This window comes from Chrysochloris asiatica, unplaced genomic scaffold (genome assembly GCF_000296735.1).
Source record: "Chrysochloris asiatica unplaced genomic scaffold, ChrAsi1.0 scaffold00019, whole genome shotgun sequence".
Taxonomy (NCBI): domain Eukaryota; kingdom Metazoa; phylum Chordata; class Mammalia; order Afrosoricida; family Chrysochloridae; genus Chrysochloris; species Chrysochloris asiatica.
Window position 1 is genome coordinate 8,444,282 of NW_006408537.1, and position 12,924 is coordinate 8,457,205.

General features: G+C 35.1%; 1 protein-coding gene across 4 annotated transcripts in view; it reads right to left on the reverse strand.

The window, feature by feature from the left end:
- The window catches only part of DST (dystonin), a 626,281-nt gene that overhangs the window by 48,446 nt on the left and 564,911 nt on the right, over positions 1 to 12,924 (reverse strand). For all 4 annotated transcript variants that reach the window (XM_006835734.1, XM_006835735.1, XM_006835736.1 and 1 more), the window contains 9 exons: positions 12,481 to 12,712; positions 11,382 to 11,608; positions 9,703 to 9,825; positions 9,450 to 9,551; positions 6,902 to 7,003; positions 4,593 to 4,766; positions 3,842 to 3,997; positions 1,049 to 1,246; positions 592 to 720 (listed from right to left, as the gene is read on the reverse strand). In XM_006835734.1, the coding sequence (XP_006835797.1) occupies positions 592 to 720; positions 1,049 to 1,246; positions 3,842 to 3,997; positions 4,593 to 4,766; positions 6,902 to 7,003; positions 9,450 to 9,551; positions 9,703 to 9,825; positions 11,382 to 11,608; positions 12,481 to 12,712 (1,443 nt within the window). The remainder of the gene's footprint in view (positions 1 to 591; positions 721 to 1,048; positions 1,247 to 3,841; positions 3,998 to 4,592; positions 4,767 to 6,901; positions 7,004 to 9,449; positions 9,552 to 9,702; positions 9,826 to 11,381; positions 11,609 to 12,480; positions 12,713 to 12,924) is intronic.

The following is a 12,924-nucleotide window of genomic DNA, read 5'->3' on the forward strand; positions in this document are numbered from 1 at the left end:
TCATTACTTTTTACGGGGGCAGATTTGGTCCTTCATAATATCTAAACTGCTAAAATCTCTCTTCGTATCTGAACACACAAATATTTGAAATAAAAAAATAAGTTCTGAAAATGTTCACCAATGAATGACGTTTTAAACACTGTAGAACTACATCATTTCCACTTTTTCCTAGGATTTGTTTACTACTGGTAATGTAGTGGTTATGAATCAGGCTGCTAACCTCAAGTTCAGCAGTTCAAAACTACTAGCTATTCTGCAGGAGAAAGATGAGGCTTTCTGCTCCCATAAAGATGTGCAGCCTCAGAAAGCTGGTGTAGAGTCACTATGAGTTGGAACCGACTCCACGGTACTTAACAACAACAACAAGGACTCATATGGACTCCAGATGTGGTGTTGTAGGATCAGCATTGGACTGTGAACTCTAAGGTCAGCAGTTCAAATCTACCAGCTGCTCCTTGGAAACCCTATACAGGGTTGCTGTGAGTTGAAACCAACTCAATGGCACTTAACAACAACTACAACAAAGGCCCATACAACATGGTCAGACAGACTATTAATCTGAGGCTAGAACTGTAGGACTAATGTACTTACCATGTGGGCATTTAGCTGTTCCTTGGCCGTTTCTGGTAAGCCTCCTAGAGGTTTGGATGCCAACAGATGACGCTCTGTATCAGTCAGCCACTGCTGCAGATCCTCAATTTCGCCATGGAACCCTTTGGCCTGAAGTGACAGGGAGTTTTACGTTTGGGCCATAAATATTGTCTTTCAAACAGAAGACAATGTTCAAACAACCCCAGCCTGGTAAACCTCTCTAGGCAGGCTTAAGGACAGCCAGGGGCCATAAGATTTTGCCTTGCCTTTCTTTATCAGAGGAGTTTTAAGCTAAGAACTAGAGAGCTGTATTCTGCTCTGTTCTATCTGTTATCACACTGATTTTAACCTCTCTCCTTGAGGTATAAAAAAATTAAACAGGGGTTGTAAACTAATGAAATAATTTTATGCTGTTTGATCTTGAACGTTATAGAAAGTTGCAGGATTTATTATTCACCTGGCGCAAGGCACCATCCAGCTGTTGCTTCCTTTGTTCTGTTTTTTCCAAAACATTTTGCCAGCGTTGATTTAAAACCTCTAGCTTGTTCTGAAGGTTGCTTGCTTCTTCTCCTGCACTTGATTCAATTAAATCATTTCCTGCTTTATTAACGGCCTCCACTGTGGACTGATGAGCTAATACATCATTTTGGAGCACCTGAAAATATTAAGATAGCACCAAGCTTAACAGTTTGTAATATGTTAATATTGCTTTTAATGCTATTACTTTCTTTTCTGGTTATGAAACACACTGAAACAAAACAATCATATACACAGATTCTCAATAATAATAGTTTTAAATGATGGGTTGTTTGTTTTTTTTTTGCTACAGTTTTATAGCTTTTCTGGGCATAACATTAGTCTATTAAAATTCCCTAAAATTATTATATGAGAATATTTTGCCAGTTCTCCCCATTAGAATAATCTTGCAATTGATGGCATTAACTATACAGGTATTATAACTAAAAGGTTCTAACAGTTTTCATTTTATCAATGATCATTTTAATTTAACTTAATTCTCGTGTCTTAATTAACTCAAAATAACTTTTACTTCTATAAATTCACATTTAAATATGAAATTACTATACTTCTAAGGTGCACAGTACCACATTGTACAGTTAAGTATTCTGAAAGGGAAAAAAATAATATCCATAGAATATTCTACTGTATTCTCTTGTACAGGTCTTGAAATAGTACCAGTTAACTTCTAAATTGACAGGAGACTGTAACACTCAAGGAAAAGAGATCTCCTTGTATATCAAAGATACTGAAGCCCACCATTCCAATGTTAAGCTTTTTTTCACTAGAAAATACACATTTGAAATGTTTACTATAGATCCCAATAAACAATGTCTTTCTTTTATACAGCAGAAACATAAGAATTAATATTACCAAAATACATCACACTGAGACAAGAGTTGTAAGTACAGAAAGTTCTAAAGCTAAAAAAAAAACACTCATTTTCTTATACTGAAATGAATTACACATTATGGAATAATATAGCCTTGGCTAATAGTTTCCTTTCAACAAGACTATGGTTGAATTTTCAGAAACCAAAAGAAAACTTGCCTCTACTCTTACTAAGAGTGGATCATTATCCTTCCATACACACACTGACTTAGAGTTGGCAAACAGTAGTAAAAAAGGAAAAAGACACATCATCTCCTGGCCCTATGTAAGTCATCTTGAAGCAAGACGAATTCCAGGGAACAGCAGTAATGATCAGAGATCATTGTTTCTCTAACTGCATCCACTCATTATCTAACACATCTGGCAAGGTAGTGTTTTTCAAAGGCTAAAAAAACCAAGTAATAAAAAAGTTATCTTTATAGCAAGGATGGACTGCGATATGTTTACCATAGTAATCACTTTCAAAATGTTCTAAGATCTATAAAAGATAATTCTGTAAGATATAGTCTTTCAAAGAGTCTGAGTCCTGCTACAGAAGCCAGAATTCAGGAGCAGAAAGAGGTAAAGAGGCACAAACATTCCCTCCTTTCTCTAGCAACTGTGCTGGGAATTCTAAGTCCTCTAACTTTTGATCTCTGGGAAACAGAAAAAAAAGAGAAAAGGAATCACTGCTAACTGTTCAAAGAGGGACAAAAAAGAATTACAAGGTCCCCCACCTGGCCCCTACAAAACAATTAGAACAGAGAGCCTGCTTCTTCCATTTCTACTATTGAAGGAGCCCAGGTAGCGTAGTGGGTTATGAGTTTCTAACTGCAAGGTCAACAGTTCAAATCTACCAGCCATTTCATAGGAAAAAGATGAGGCCTTTTATTCCAGTAAAGATTTACAGGCTCAGAAATCACTGTAAGTCAGAAGTAAATCCATGGCATATAATCACCACCACCCACGATACAAATATCATATATGTGTCAAAGTTTTAAGGGAGCATGGTAGCTCCATAGGGTAAATACTAGACTGAGAGCCAGGGATTGGTGCTTTGAGCCTGCCAGCTGCTCCAAGGGAGAGATGAGGCTTTCTGCTCCCACAAAGATTTACAAGTCTTGGAAACCTTATACAGGGTGTCTCTGAGTCGGAATCGACTGGATGGCACTTAACAACAATAACATACAAGTTCCCATCAATGACGTGTGTTAACTTTCAAGACAATTGTTACATATAACAAATGTAAACACATCTCATAACTGACACTCTGAGAATAAATAAATTTGGTTTTTATGCAGAGTCTGTTGGGTCAGTCTTATTATTTATAGAAAAGCTTTATTGTAGACATCAAATAACAAAACAGGTTTCCATTTAAACACTGTTGTCCGACTTACTGCAACCCTGTATAGGGTTTCCAAGGAGCAGCTGGTGAGTTTGAACCAACCTTGCGGTCCAGTGCTAGAGCCCACAGCACCTCCCCAGGACTCCATTTAAACATTAATGATGTAAAATAAGTTCTAATTGCTACATTAGCTATAGCTTGACTACAACTATAAATGTAATAGAGCTAGGTAAAAGAGGAAGGATAACTTAAATTAGGGAACAATCACTGTGAGGAAAAGTATGATAGAAAGCTTAAAGTGCTAAAACCGTACTTTTATTTTAAAAAAATGATAATAAACGTACAATAATCAAACACTTTTTATTTGAAAATCAAGAACTATATATTTAGATTAGAATTTAAAACTTTGAAGATATTACTATTAATCTGAATTTAGTTAAAGTCTATGAAAGACTACTGAATGTCAACATAAACTCTATGCATACAGAAGAAATATAATAAACGATAATAAATACATACATGATGCTTGGCAAGTTCAATTTCAATGGCCTTTGGGTCTCCTCCAACAGGTTTCTGCTCGCCTAGCAAGCCCTCAGTGTGTGTCAGCCATGTCAGAAGCTCATCCAGGGCATGCTGGAACTGTCCTAGTGCTAACAGAGCCCCCTCCAGCTTATGCTACAGGAAAAGTAGAAAGGAAGAAAATCCACTAGTGAATTCAATATTACAAATAACATACAAACAGGGACAAAAAATTGACTTGTTTCATATTATATGTGTCCATAAGCATATCCAATGAGGTGCAGCCATCATATATTTCTTACAATTAACATCTGAATCTCTTACTTTGTAGTTTTGTTTTTTAAGATACCTGTAAGACAGAAAGAGTTCTAATGAAACACAGGAACCTGAGGTCTTCAAAAGTTTACGTATAAGGAGACCACCGTTGTAAAAGTTCAGAAAAGATTGTCTTGCTAAATGAAACATTCTATGATGGTTACAAGGCGGGTTGGGGATGGAGAGGAGGGAAGAAACAAAATAGAGGTAACTACAGCTAACGGAGGTACATGGAGTAAACTGCAATTACTGTAATTACGCAAAGTGTATATAATTGTGGGACTGATGAGCCTTTATAAAGCTTCACTCAAAATTCACAATAAAAAGATTAAAATAAACTTAATGCACACAATTGCCTAATTAAAAAAATAATTATGTTACACTGGCATAAGTAATGGAGACTTTATAACTTCTTAACAAAAGTCTTAATACGTACCTGTCTGTTGATAATTCTCTCATCCAAGCTATCCCATATCAATTTCAGTTCCATTAATGGGTCTTGAACAGTATGCTTATCACTCTCTTCTGTTACTTTCTTGAGCAAAAGCTCTGCTTGATGGTTTAGTCTTTCCATTTCTATCTGTTGTTGATAGGCTTCTGACTTAAATTGCTATTTTTTATAAAGAAATAAATATGAGAAATTTATCTTAAATCAGTAACTTTAAACAAAAAAAAAGTACATGGAATAGATATTCTAATTCATATTTCTAACTAGAGGAAGAGAGATGAAGAATAAAAATCTAACACAGTCCAATATAATAAAGGAATTAAAGAAAAATACAAGAGGAATATTTTCTGACAGAAAAATGCAATGTGCTTATTATAATTGTGATGTTTCATTTTGTTCTTTACAATGAAGAATTAAATTTCAGGACTGAACATTTTTCAATTTCTAACTATATACTCATACCTTAAATAAGCAAGTTTTAGAACAAAACGGGGGAAAAAAACTGTCTCTTAAAAACACAAATTTGTATGTACTGCCCTAAAACATGCACATATCTTGAAGCCATGGTTACTTTTAACTGGGCTGCTGTGCTGTTTAATAACATTTCGTTATTCCTGTGTCTCACCCTCTTCTGAAACAAAATAACATGATTTTCTCTCCTGTGGCTTCCTAAACTGATGGTGAATAGTTAATCTTGGCTTCCCATATCTCAGGATACCAAATAGATGCTTTTAATAGCAAATTGTCCCTTTATAAAATATCCTATTGATTTTAATCTGTAACAACAAATAATGAATGGCTGAGCAGACCCTTAAATTTATTTCAGGCATGTGAAAATAACTAAAAAATAAAAACTAAAATATACTGAGAACTTGCTTCTATCAACAAACTTAACAGAGAAATAGTTTTATCCTCAATGTAAGTTAGGGTTACAAAAATGATACCAGTTAGATGACTAGCCTAGAGCTACTTAGCTAGTAAATGCATAAGATGGGATATAAACTTAGGGAGACTGCTGTCAAAATGAGCACTAACCAGCCTGCTGAATGAAAAACATTGATATGCAGGCAAAGTGTTGTTGTTGTTAAGTGACATCAAGTGGGTTCTGACTCATAGAGACCCTATATAGGGTTTCTGAAGAACAGCTGGTGAGTTTGAATTAAACTGACCTTGCAGTCTAGTGCTTATCCTACAGTACCACACCAGGATTCCATATATGCAAATATACAAAATAAACTCTCCTTTACCACTACCACCACCGCTATAATTTTATGTAAAGTAAACCATGTGTTTATATATGAATAGACAAGATTTTGTGGTGCTGTGGGTTAACCAACTGCAAAGTTGGTTTAAACTGCAAGGCAGGTGGTTCAAGCTCACCAGCCATTCCTAGGAAACCCTATAAAGGGTTGCTATGGGTCAGAACCAACTTGATGGCACAACAACAATAATTATAGCAGAAAACAAACCTTAAAAATTACATCCAAATAAAATATTGTCACACTTATAGCTAAAAATATAAAGGCAGATAATAATTTAATATGAAAATCCACTGAGTTCCTTGAAAAAAAGGTGTGCTATGAAGTTAGGAAGGAAATAGCTGATCCCTCTTTGATAAATGATCATCAGTACAGAGGAATTAAAAGAGGAAACAGTCCAGCCATTTTCACAGCTGGAGATCAAGAGCCACAAAAGCAAAAATTACAGAGGAAAGCAGATGGGAAACACATACATACGTTCAACAACAACAAAAACCAACCTTCCACAATACATCATTCTAGGAATCACCATTCAACTGTAAGTATGTCTTTAGCCTCTTAGACTAAAAGATACTGAAGGATGTGAAAATTGTAGTGTATATATACTGAGGACAACAGTATATGTCTCAATAAAAAGAAGCTATAAAAATCCGTACAGTATGATCCCATATTTAGAAAGTATCTCATAGATATTTAAATAAAATGTGTGTTGTTATGTGCTGTGGAGTCGGTTCTGACTCATAGCAACCCTGCATAGGGTTTCCAAGGCTGTAAATCTTTATGGGAGCAGAAAGCCTCATCTTTCTTCTGTAGAACAGCTGGTAGTTCTGAACTGCAGACCTTAAGGTTAGCAGCCCGATTCGTAACCACTACGTTACCAGAGCTCCTTAAGTGCTTAATAAACATTAAATCAATTTCATAATCAAAATGTAAATATTTAATTACATAAAAGAGATCAGTCTGTAAAAAGACATCCTGGAACCAACAACTTAACAATGCAAGGAAGTATTTGCTACATTAGTTATCCCTGACACATACCTTTAGCTCTTCAATCTGCTGCTTGACAGTTTCAAGATCGGTTCCGATTGGTGACATTGAAGCTAATTTACCACCAGCAATATCTACCCAGTCAAATATAGACTGAAAAACAGATAAAATAAAATAGATGTAACTTTCCATTCCACATCCAAGTTTGCAAAGGAAATTCTTTAACAGAATCTTAGAATATTAAAATTTTTCAAACACAAGTCCATTTAAAATTTTGTTTACAAATTCAATCACATAAAATAAAATCTATGTTCTCTCTTACATCTGCAAAAAAGGCAGCCTAAGTATTATACAAATATTCCACCTCAGCTGTTGTTATTGGGTTAATAAAACAAGAAATTTATTTTTTAGCACGTGAGCAAAATATCTGACTTAGCCAAATCTTTGCTTGTTATTTGTTGTTGTTGTTATGTGCCATGGAGTCGGTTCTGACTCATACATAGCAACCCTTTACACGGTTTCTGAGGCTGTAAATCTTTACAGGAGCAGAAAGCCTCATGTTTCTCCCATGGAACAGGAGGTAGTTTTGAATTGCTAACCATGAGATTAGCAGCCCAATTCGTAACCACCACTACGCTACCAGAGCTCCTTTGCTCGTTATTTAGATTAACATTAAAAGCCTGCACATACAGATTATTAGAATTAGGACCATTATTCTGAATTGTAACACAGACCTGATATTTCCTCCCCCCTTTTTTTTTTTTAGGTAATATGAACATTTTTTAAAAAAGGTTCAACTTGTATTTTTTCAGGTACTGAATAAAAAAATTATTTTGCACTTAAAACAAAATTTAAAGTTGTCAGACCACATAGCAAGAATAATGTCTTAATATTTTTAATCTATCATCAATAGACTCTAAGATGTCAACAGAAACCTAAGGAACAAATTCATTTTACAATGTAATTAAATCTTGACGTTTCCTTAGTATCTAGAGGTGCTTGCATCTAGGTAATTGCTTAATAAATTTCAAATCCGTTTTAAAATGAAAATGTAAATCTTTATTTGCATAAAAGTACAATACTACCAAAGCACAATCAATATGGCAATGAGATTATACAATTCCTGGTGTCTTGCCTAGGGTCTCCTATGATTGACAGCTCCTAAGATCCAATGGCTATGCATGGTGGTGGTACTACCTCTAGCCACGGGAGAGAGCACAAGTAAATAATTTACAAAGACCCAAAACCAAACCCACTGCCATCAAGTCAATTCCAAGTCACAGCAACCCTCTATAGGGTTTCTGAGGCTATAAATCTTTACAGAGACAGACAATCTCATCCATCTCCTATAGAGCAGCTGGTGGGTTTGAACTGTTGGCCTTCTGGTTAGCAGTCCAGTGCTGATCCTACAGCACTACCAGAGCTCCAGCTTACTAAAGGTAAGTGGACATTCTGACCCATCCTCATAGAGATACTGGCCATTTTATTTATCAATAAATTATGCATAATTTATTGATTATTGTTGTTGTTGTTGTTAAGTGCCATCCAGTCGCTTCGGACCCATAGCAATAAATGCAATGGCCAGTATGAGTCGGAACAGATTCGATGGCACTTAACAACAATCAATATATTATGATTTTGGTTAAAAAAAGGGAGGGGATGGGGTGAGATGAGTTATATTCAGGTTTTATTTGCAGTGATGTTTTTCATATAGTCCTCCACAGTTAACAACATGCTTTAGCTAGCATGAATGCTGGTTTGTGAAATTTATTTTTTTGACTATAGAAATGGAATGTCTAATCAAAAAGGAACAGTTGTTCTCATCTGAGCTTTAAAAAGAATATTCAGCTGGCATTATGGAAATACTTATAAAGGCCTTTTCCATATGGTAGGAGGGGTGGCAGAGTAAACTCTTAGCAGCTTCTTAGGAAATGGAACAAAGTGATGGAAGGTAAGGAGAGGAATACCCCTGAGTTAAACATTTTAAATATTTATATAAACAAACTTAAAAATGGAACTGAATGAGGACCCTTGGGAAATGCAAAAAACAACAATTATTAAAAGGAATTACTTATGTGGAAAAGAAGAAAACACTTTTTACACATCAGATTATGATCTAATGAAATAGAAATCTATTTTAGTACACGGAGAACATTGGCTTCAAATCAAATTTCTTTACTTCTGACTTTAAACTTGGTGATATTTTTAGATAATGTTTACTCCTTTCATCTTATTACACTCAATTTTAGAACAGAATCCAGATTCGGTTCCATTTTGCTGTCTGGTGCTGAGCCATTTATGAAAAATATTGTGTGGGAACATTTATTTTCACTTGAAAAAAACACAGTAAAATATTTATTTTCAAAGTAAATTTCACTACATATATACAGATGCGTATGTAAGTCTACACATATTTGAATGTCAAATATATATTCTAATAGGCAAAAAATATGAGTTGAAGTAGCTAAGAAAATTGCAGAAATGGATTTGTTCACAATCGCATACACACTTGCAGTCTTAGGGTAGTGCCACTGTGGGAATTTGTAGGCATCAATTAGTACAAATACACCCTCCAGCTAATACCAGCAGACACACTTACCTGCAGTCCATCCTGATACTGAACGGCAGCCTGCATCGCTTCATCAAGTTTATCAACACGGTCCTTCCAAGCTTTATTTAGAGAATCCCAAGCTGAATTCAACTACAATAGAAACATTAGAACTCTTTTCAGTTCTAGTTCATATGTTAGATTTTCAACCACTTCTATGAAACATATTTTAGTGAAAAATTCTAATTTAGTTAACTAAATCTGAATAGCATTCTAATAAGAATCCAAAGTATGCCCGCTGTACCTCATCTATGCTCTTCTTGACAATGGGTTTGTCAGGTTCCCCACATGCGGAGATGAGTTCTGAGCCCAGGTTAACAACTATATCCAGCTCTTCCTGCAGTCCTTCTATTTCTTCCCGTATGGACTAGAAAAACAAAAGGACAGCCTTAGAACTTAAAGCAAACCAGCATTAAAACTAAAAAAAATGTGCACAAAGACATTAATGGTGGTATTTCTAGAGTGGAATTATGGTCCGTTTTTATTTTCTCCCTTCTGTTTTCTAAGTTACTGTAGTAACTATTTTTAATCAAGAAAATAGAACCAAAAAGTTTTTTTAAAATAAAAAAGCACATATGAGGTGAGTAATAAATACCATACATACATTTAAAAGTTAAGTAGCAGGTGAGCTGGTTCCAATTCATGGTGACCCTGTATATAGGGTTTCTGAGGAGCAGCTGGTAGGTAGGTTTGTACCACTGACCTTGAGTTAGCAGTCTAGTGAGTAACCTACAGTACCAGACCATCATCCCATGTAACAAATATCAGAACAGTTTTTAAAAAAATCAACAATACTGAAAAGTATAGGAAGACATTTTTATTTTTAAAATCAACTAATTTAGCACATCAGGACTCCAACAACATAATATGTACAAGCAAAATATGAATTCAAAGAGTTTATACAAATTAATAGATTTGTTAGCAGATTTATGACAATCTATTCTTAGATATAATTTTGTGTCATTACCAATAAGACATGTAAATTATTTTTAAAAAATCACAACCAAAATTCTATCTTCATGTTTTTATCTTCTTCGTTAAATATATTTATGCATCTTGTATGAACTAAGCCCTAACCTAAGCATTGCAGATATTATCAGAAATAGCTGTGGTTAGGAACTCAAGGAGCTCAACAAAATCCATAAGAAAGACAGGTGTGTAAGCAATGATAAGCCATACTACTTGTAGAGTCCTTTCCAAGAAGAATGTGTTATGGGAACATGGGCAGACTAAAATCTGTCTAGTGTACAAAAAAAAAAAAAAAAAAAATGTTTACAAGGGAGCTAACAATCCACCTGAATCTTAAAGCCAGAGTGGGATTTTCCACAAGCATGGTATTAAGATGATTCTAGGGTAAGAAAACGAAATGTACTGTACGAAAGTACAGACAGTGAGAAGAACATAATAGCTTTTAGAAAAGTCATCATCTAATTAATGGAAGAGGGAGCTAGGTGAAGAAGAAACAGCAGACAAAGAGATTTTGAAAACACAAGCACAGGCAAGGATAAGAGGTCAAAGGCCAAATACTTTGTTCTAGGGAGTTTTAGCTCTATATAGTAGGCAGTGGATGCCTCTGACTGTTTTAAGCAATGACTCTTAATAAAAGATACTCTAGAGAGATATCTGTCAATAAGGTTAGAGGAGTGGCAAGGATGGGGGCACAGCAGGCAGAGATACTACTCTGAATTACTTTGGAAGCCTAAAGAAGAGAAGCCCTTATAAAAGTCAGAAGGATGAAGGGACATATTTTAAATATACATCCTTCATGTGAAATTTATGGGCGAAAGCTATTTTCGTATCATATCACTGTGCATTCCATTTTTAGAACAAAACATAAATTTTATCAGTCTAATTCTAAACACAGCAACCCATGCTTCATTATGTCATAACTTATTTAACTTGGAATGAGATTTTTTTGCTTACCTCTGCTGCTTCCTGCTGTTGTTTAACTACTGAAGGATCAATTCCAGGATCCTCCAGGTCTTGAATGAAATCTTGAGTGTCTTTAGTGGTAACTACCAATGACATGTGATCGCACCAGAACTTTTCTGCTAGTTCCATCACGTCCAGGAGTTTAGCTTCCCTTTCTTCTAGCAGTGTATGTATGTTCTCCCAAATGAAGATCATTTGGTCAAGCTTATCTTGAACAGCTATGGAATGAATTAATATCAATAGTTTTATATATCAACTCTGAGGAGTGAAGCAGACATATAATTAATTGCTACATACCTAAAACTAGGCCAAATTTGGGTTAACCCAATCTAGTGGGTATCAAAAGCCTATTTAAAACATTCCAACACCTAAGGATCTCCTTCTCTTCCTGATAAAAATGGATGCTCAAAGCTAAGTGGGCTCAGAATAGGCTCAGGAGCTTTTCGAGTTGATCAAGGCTACTCTTAATTCCAAAGGAAGTGAAATAACTACCTGACAAAGTTTATCCCTTAATTACTCTTTCCAAATCAAGAATAAAGTTGTCTTATATCCCAGAAGTATAACATTGTAGGGTATATATGAGTGGGCTTTGAAAATATCATGGAAAAATCCCATTATCTCTTATTCCATTTTTTCCGTGAATTTTTTGAAATCCCCTCATGTTTTGTCTTTTTTCTAAAATATTCTTTCTCTCATTATTTCCACTAATCTCTGTGCATGGCTCCTCTTTTGGCTCTCAGCTCACACCTCTAAGATGACTCACTACAGTCACAGTTGCCATTTCAGTGTTTATAGTATAGAAGATAGAGTATGTTTTCTGTAATGAGAGTAAAAATCCCTAAACATTGTCTTACTAGCATCATGTTTTAACCAATCAGTTTAACAAGCCTGTATAACCCAAAGTTTTTGCATACAGTAGCACTTTGTATTTAACAGATTGATTTTAAAAACACATAAAAATCTCATTTGTTAATACCTTTTTCTAAAAGCTTGCATTCTGTTAAGTAACTGTATAGTAAGTACACAGCATAAAATTTTAGAATTGTTTTAAAAGTTAAGTTCATTATTTTCCATTTCCCAAACATATTACCTTTGGCAGATATGTCTTTATCAGTGCCCTCTGACCGAGCAATCATTTCCTCTCCTCTCTGTTTAAGAGTTTCATACAATGGCTGTAGCTTTTCCATGTCTACGGATACATTCTTATTATCACTGATCTGCTCCTTAATCTTCTCAACCTCAGCAGAGATAGATGGTGGTTGTCTCAACCGTTCTACAATACGTTCCAGGCTCTCAAGAATCTGGTCTGTCTTGTCATGGAACTAGGGGTAGAGCAAAGGAAGTGATTACAAGGAAAATTATCTATAGTACCAATCGTGAAATTTAAATGACGAAAAAAATCTACTAACTGGCACAATTAAGCATTTAATTTTAGCACTAAAATCTTTGATCTGCGGAACATTTGCTAAAAGTATAGCTCGTATGTACCTCTTTGCTTTATACTGCTTATGCAGACCAGACTTAGCTTGTTATA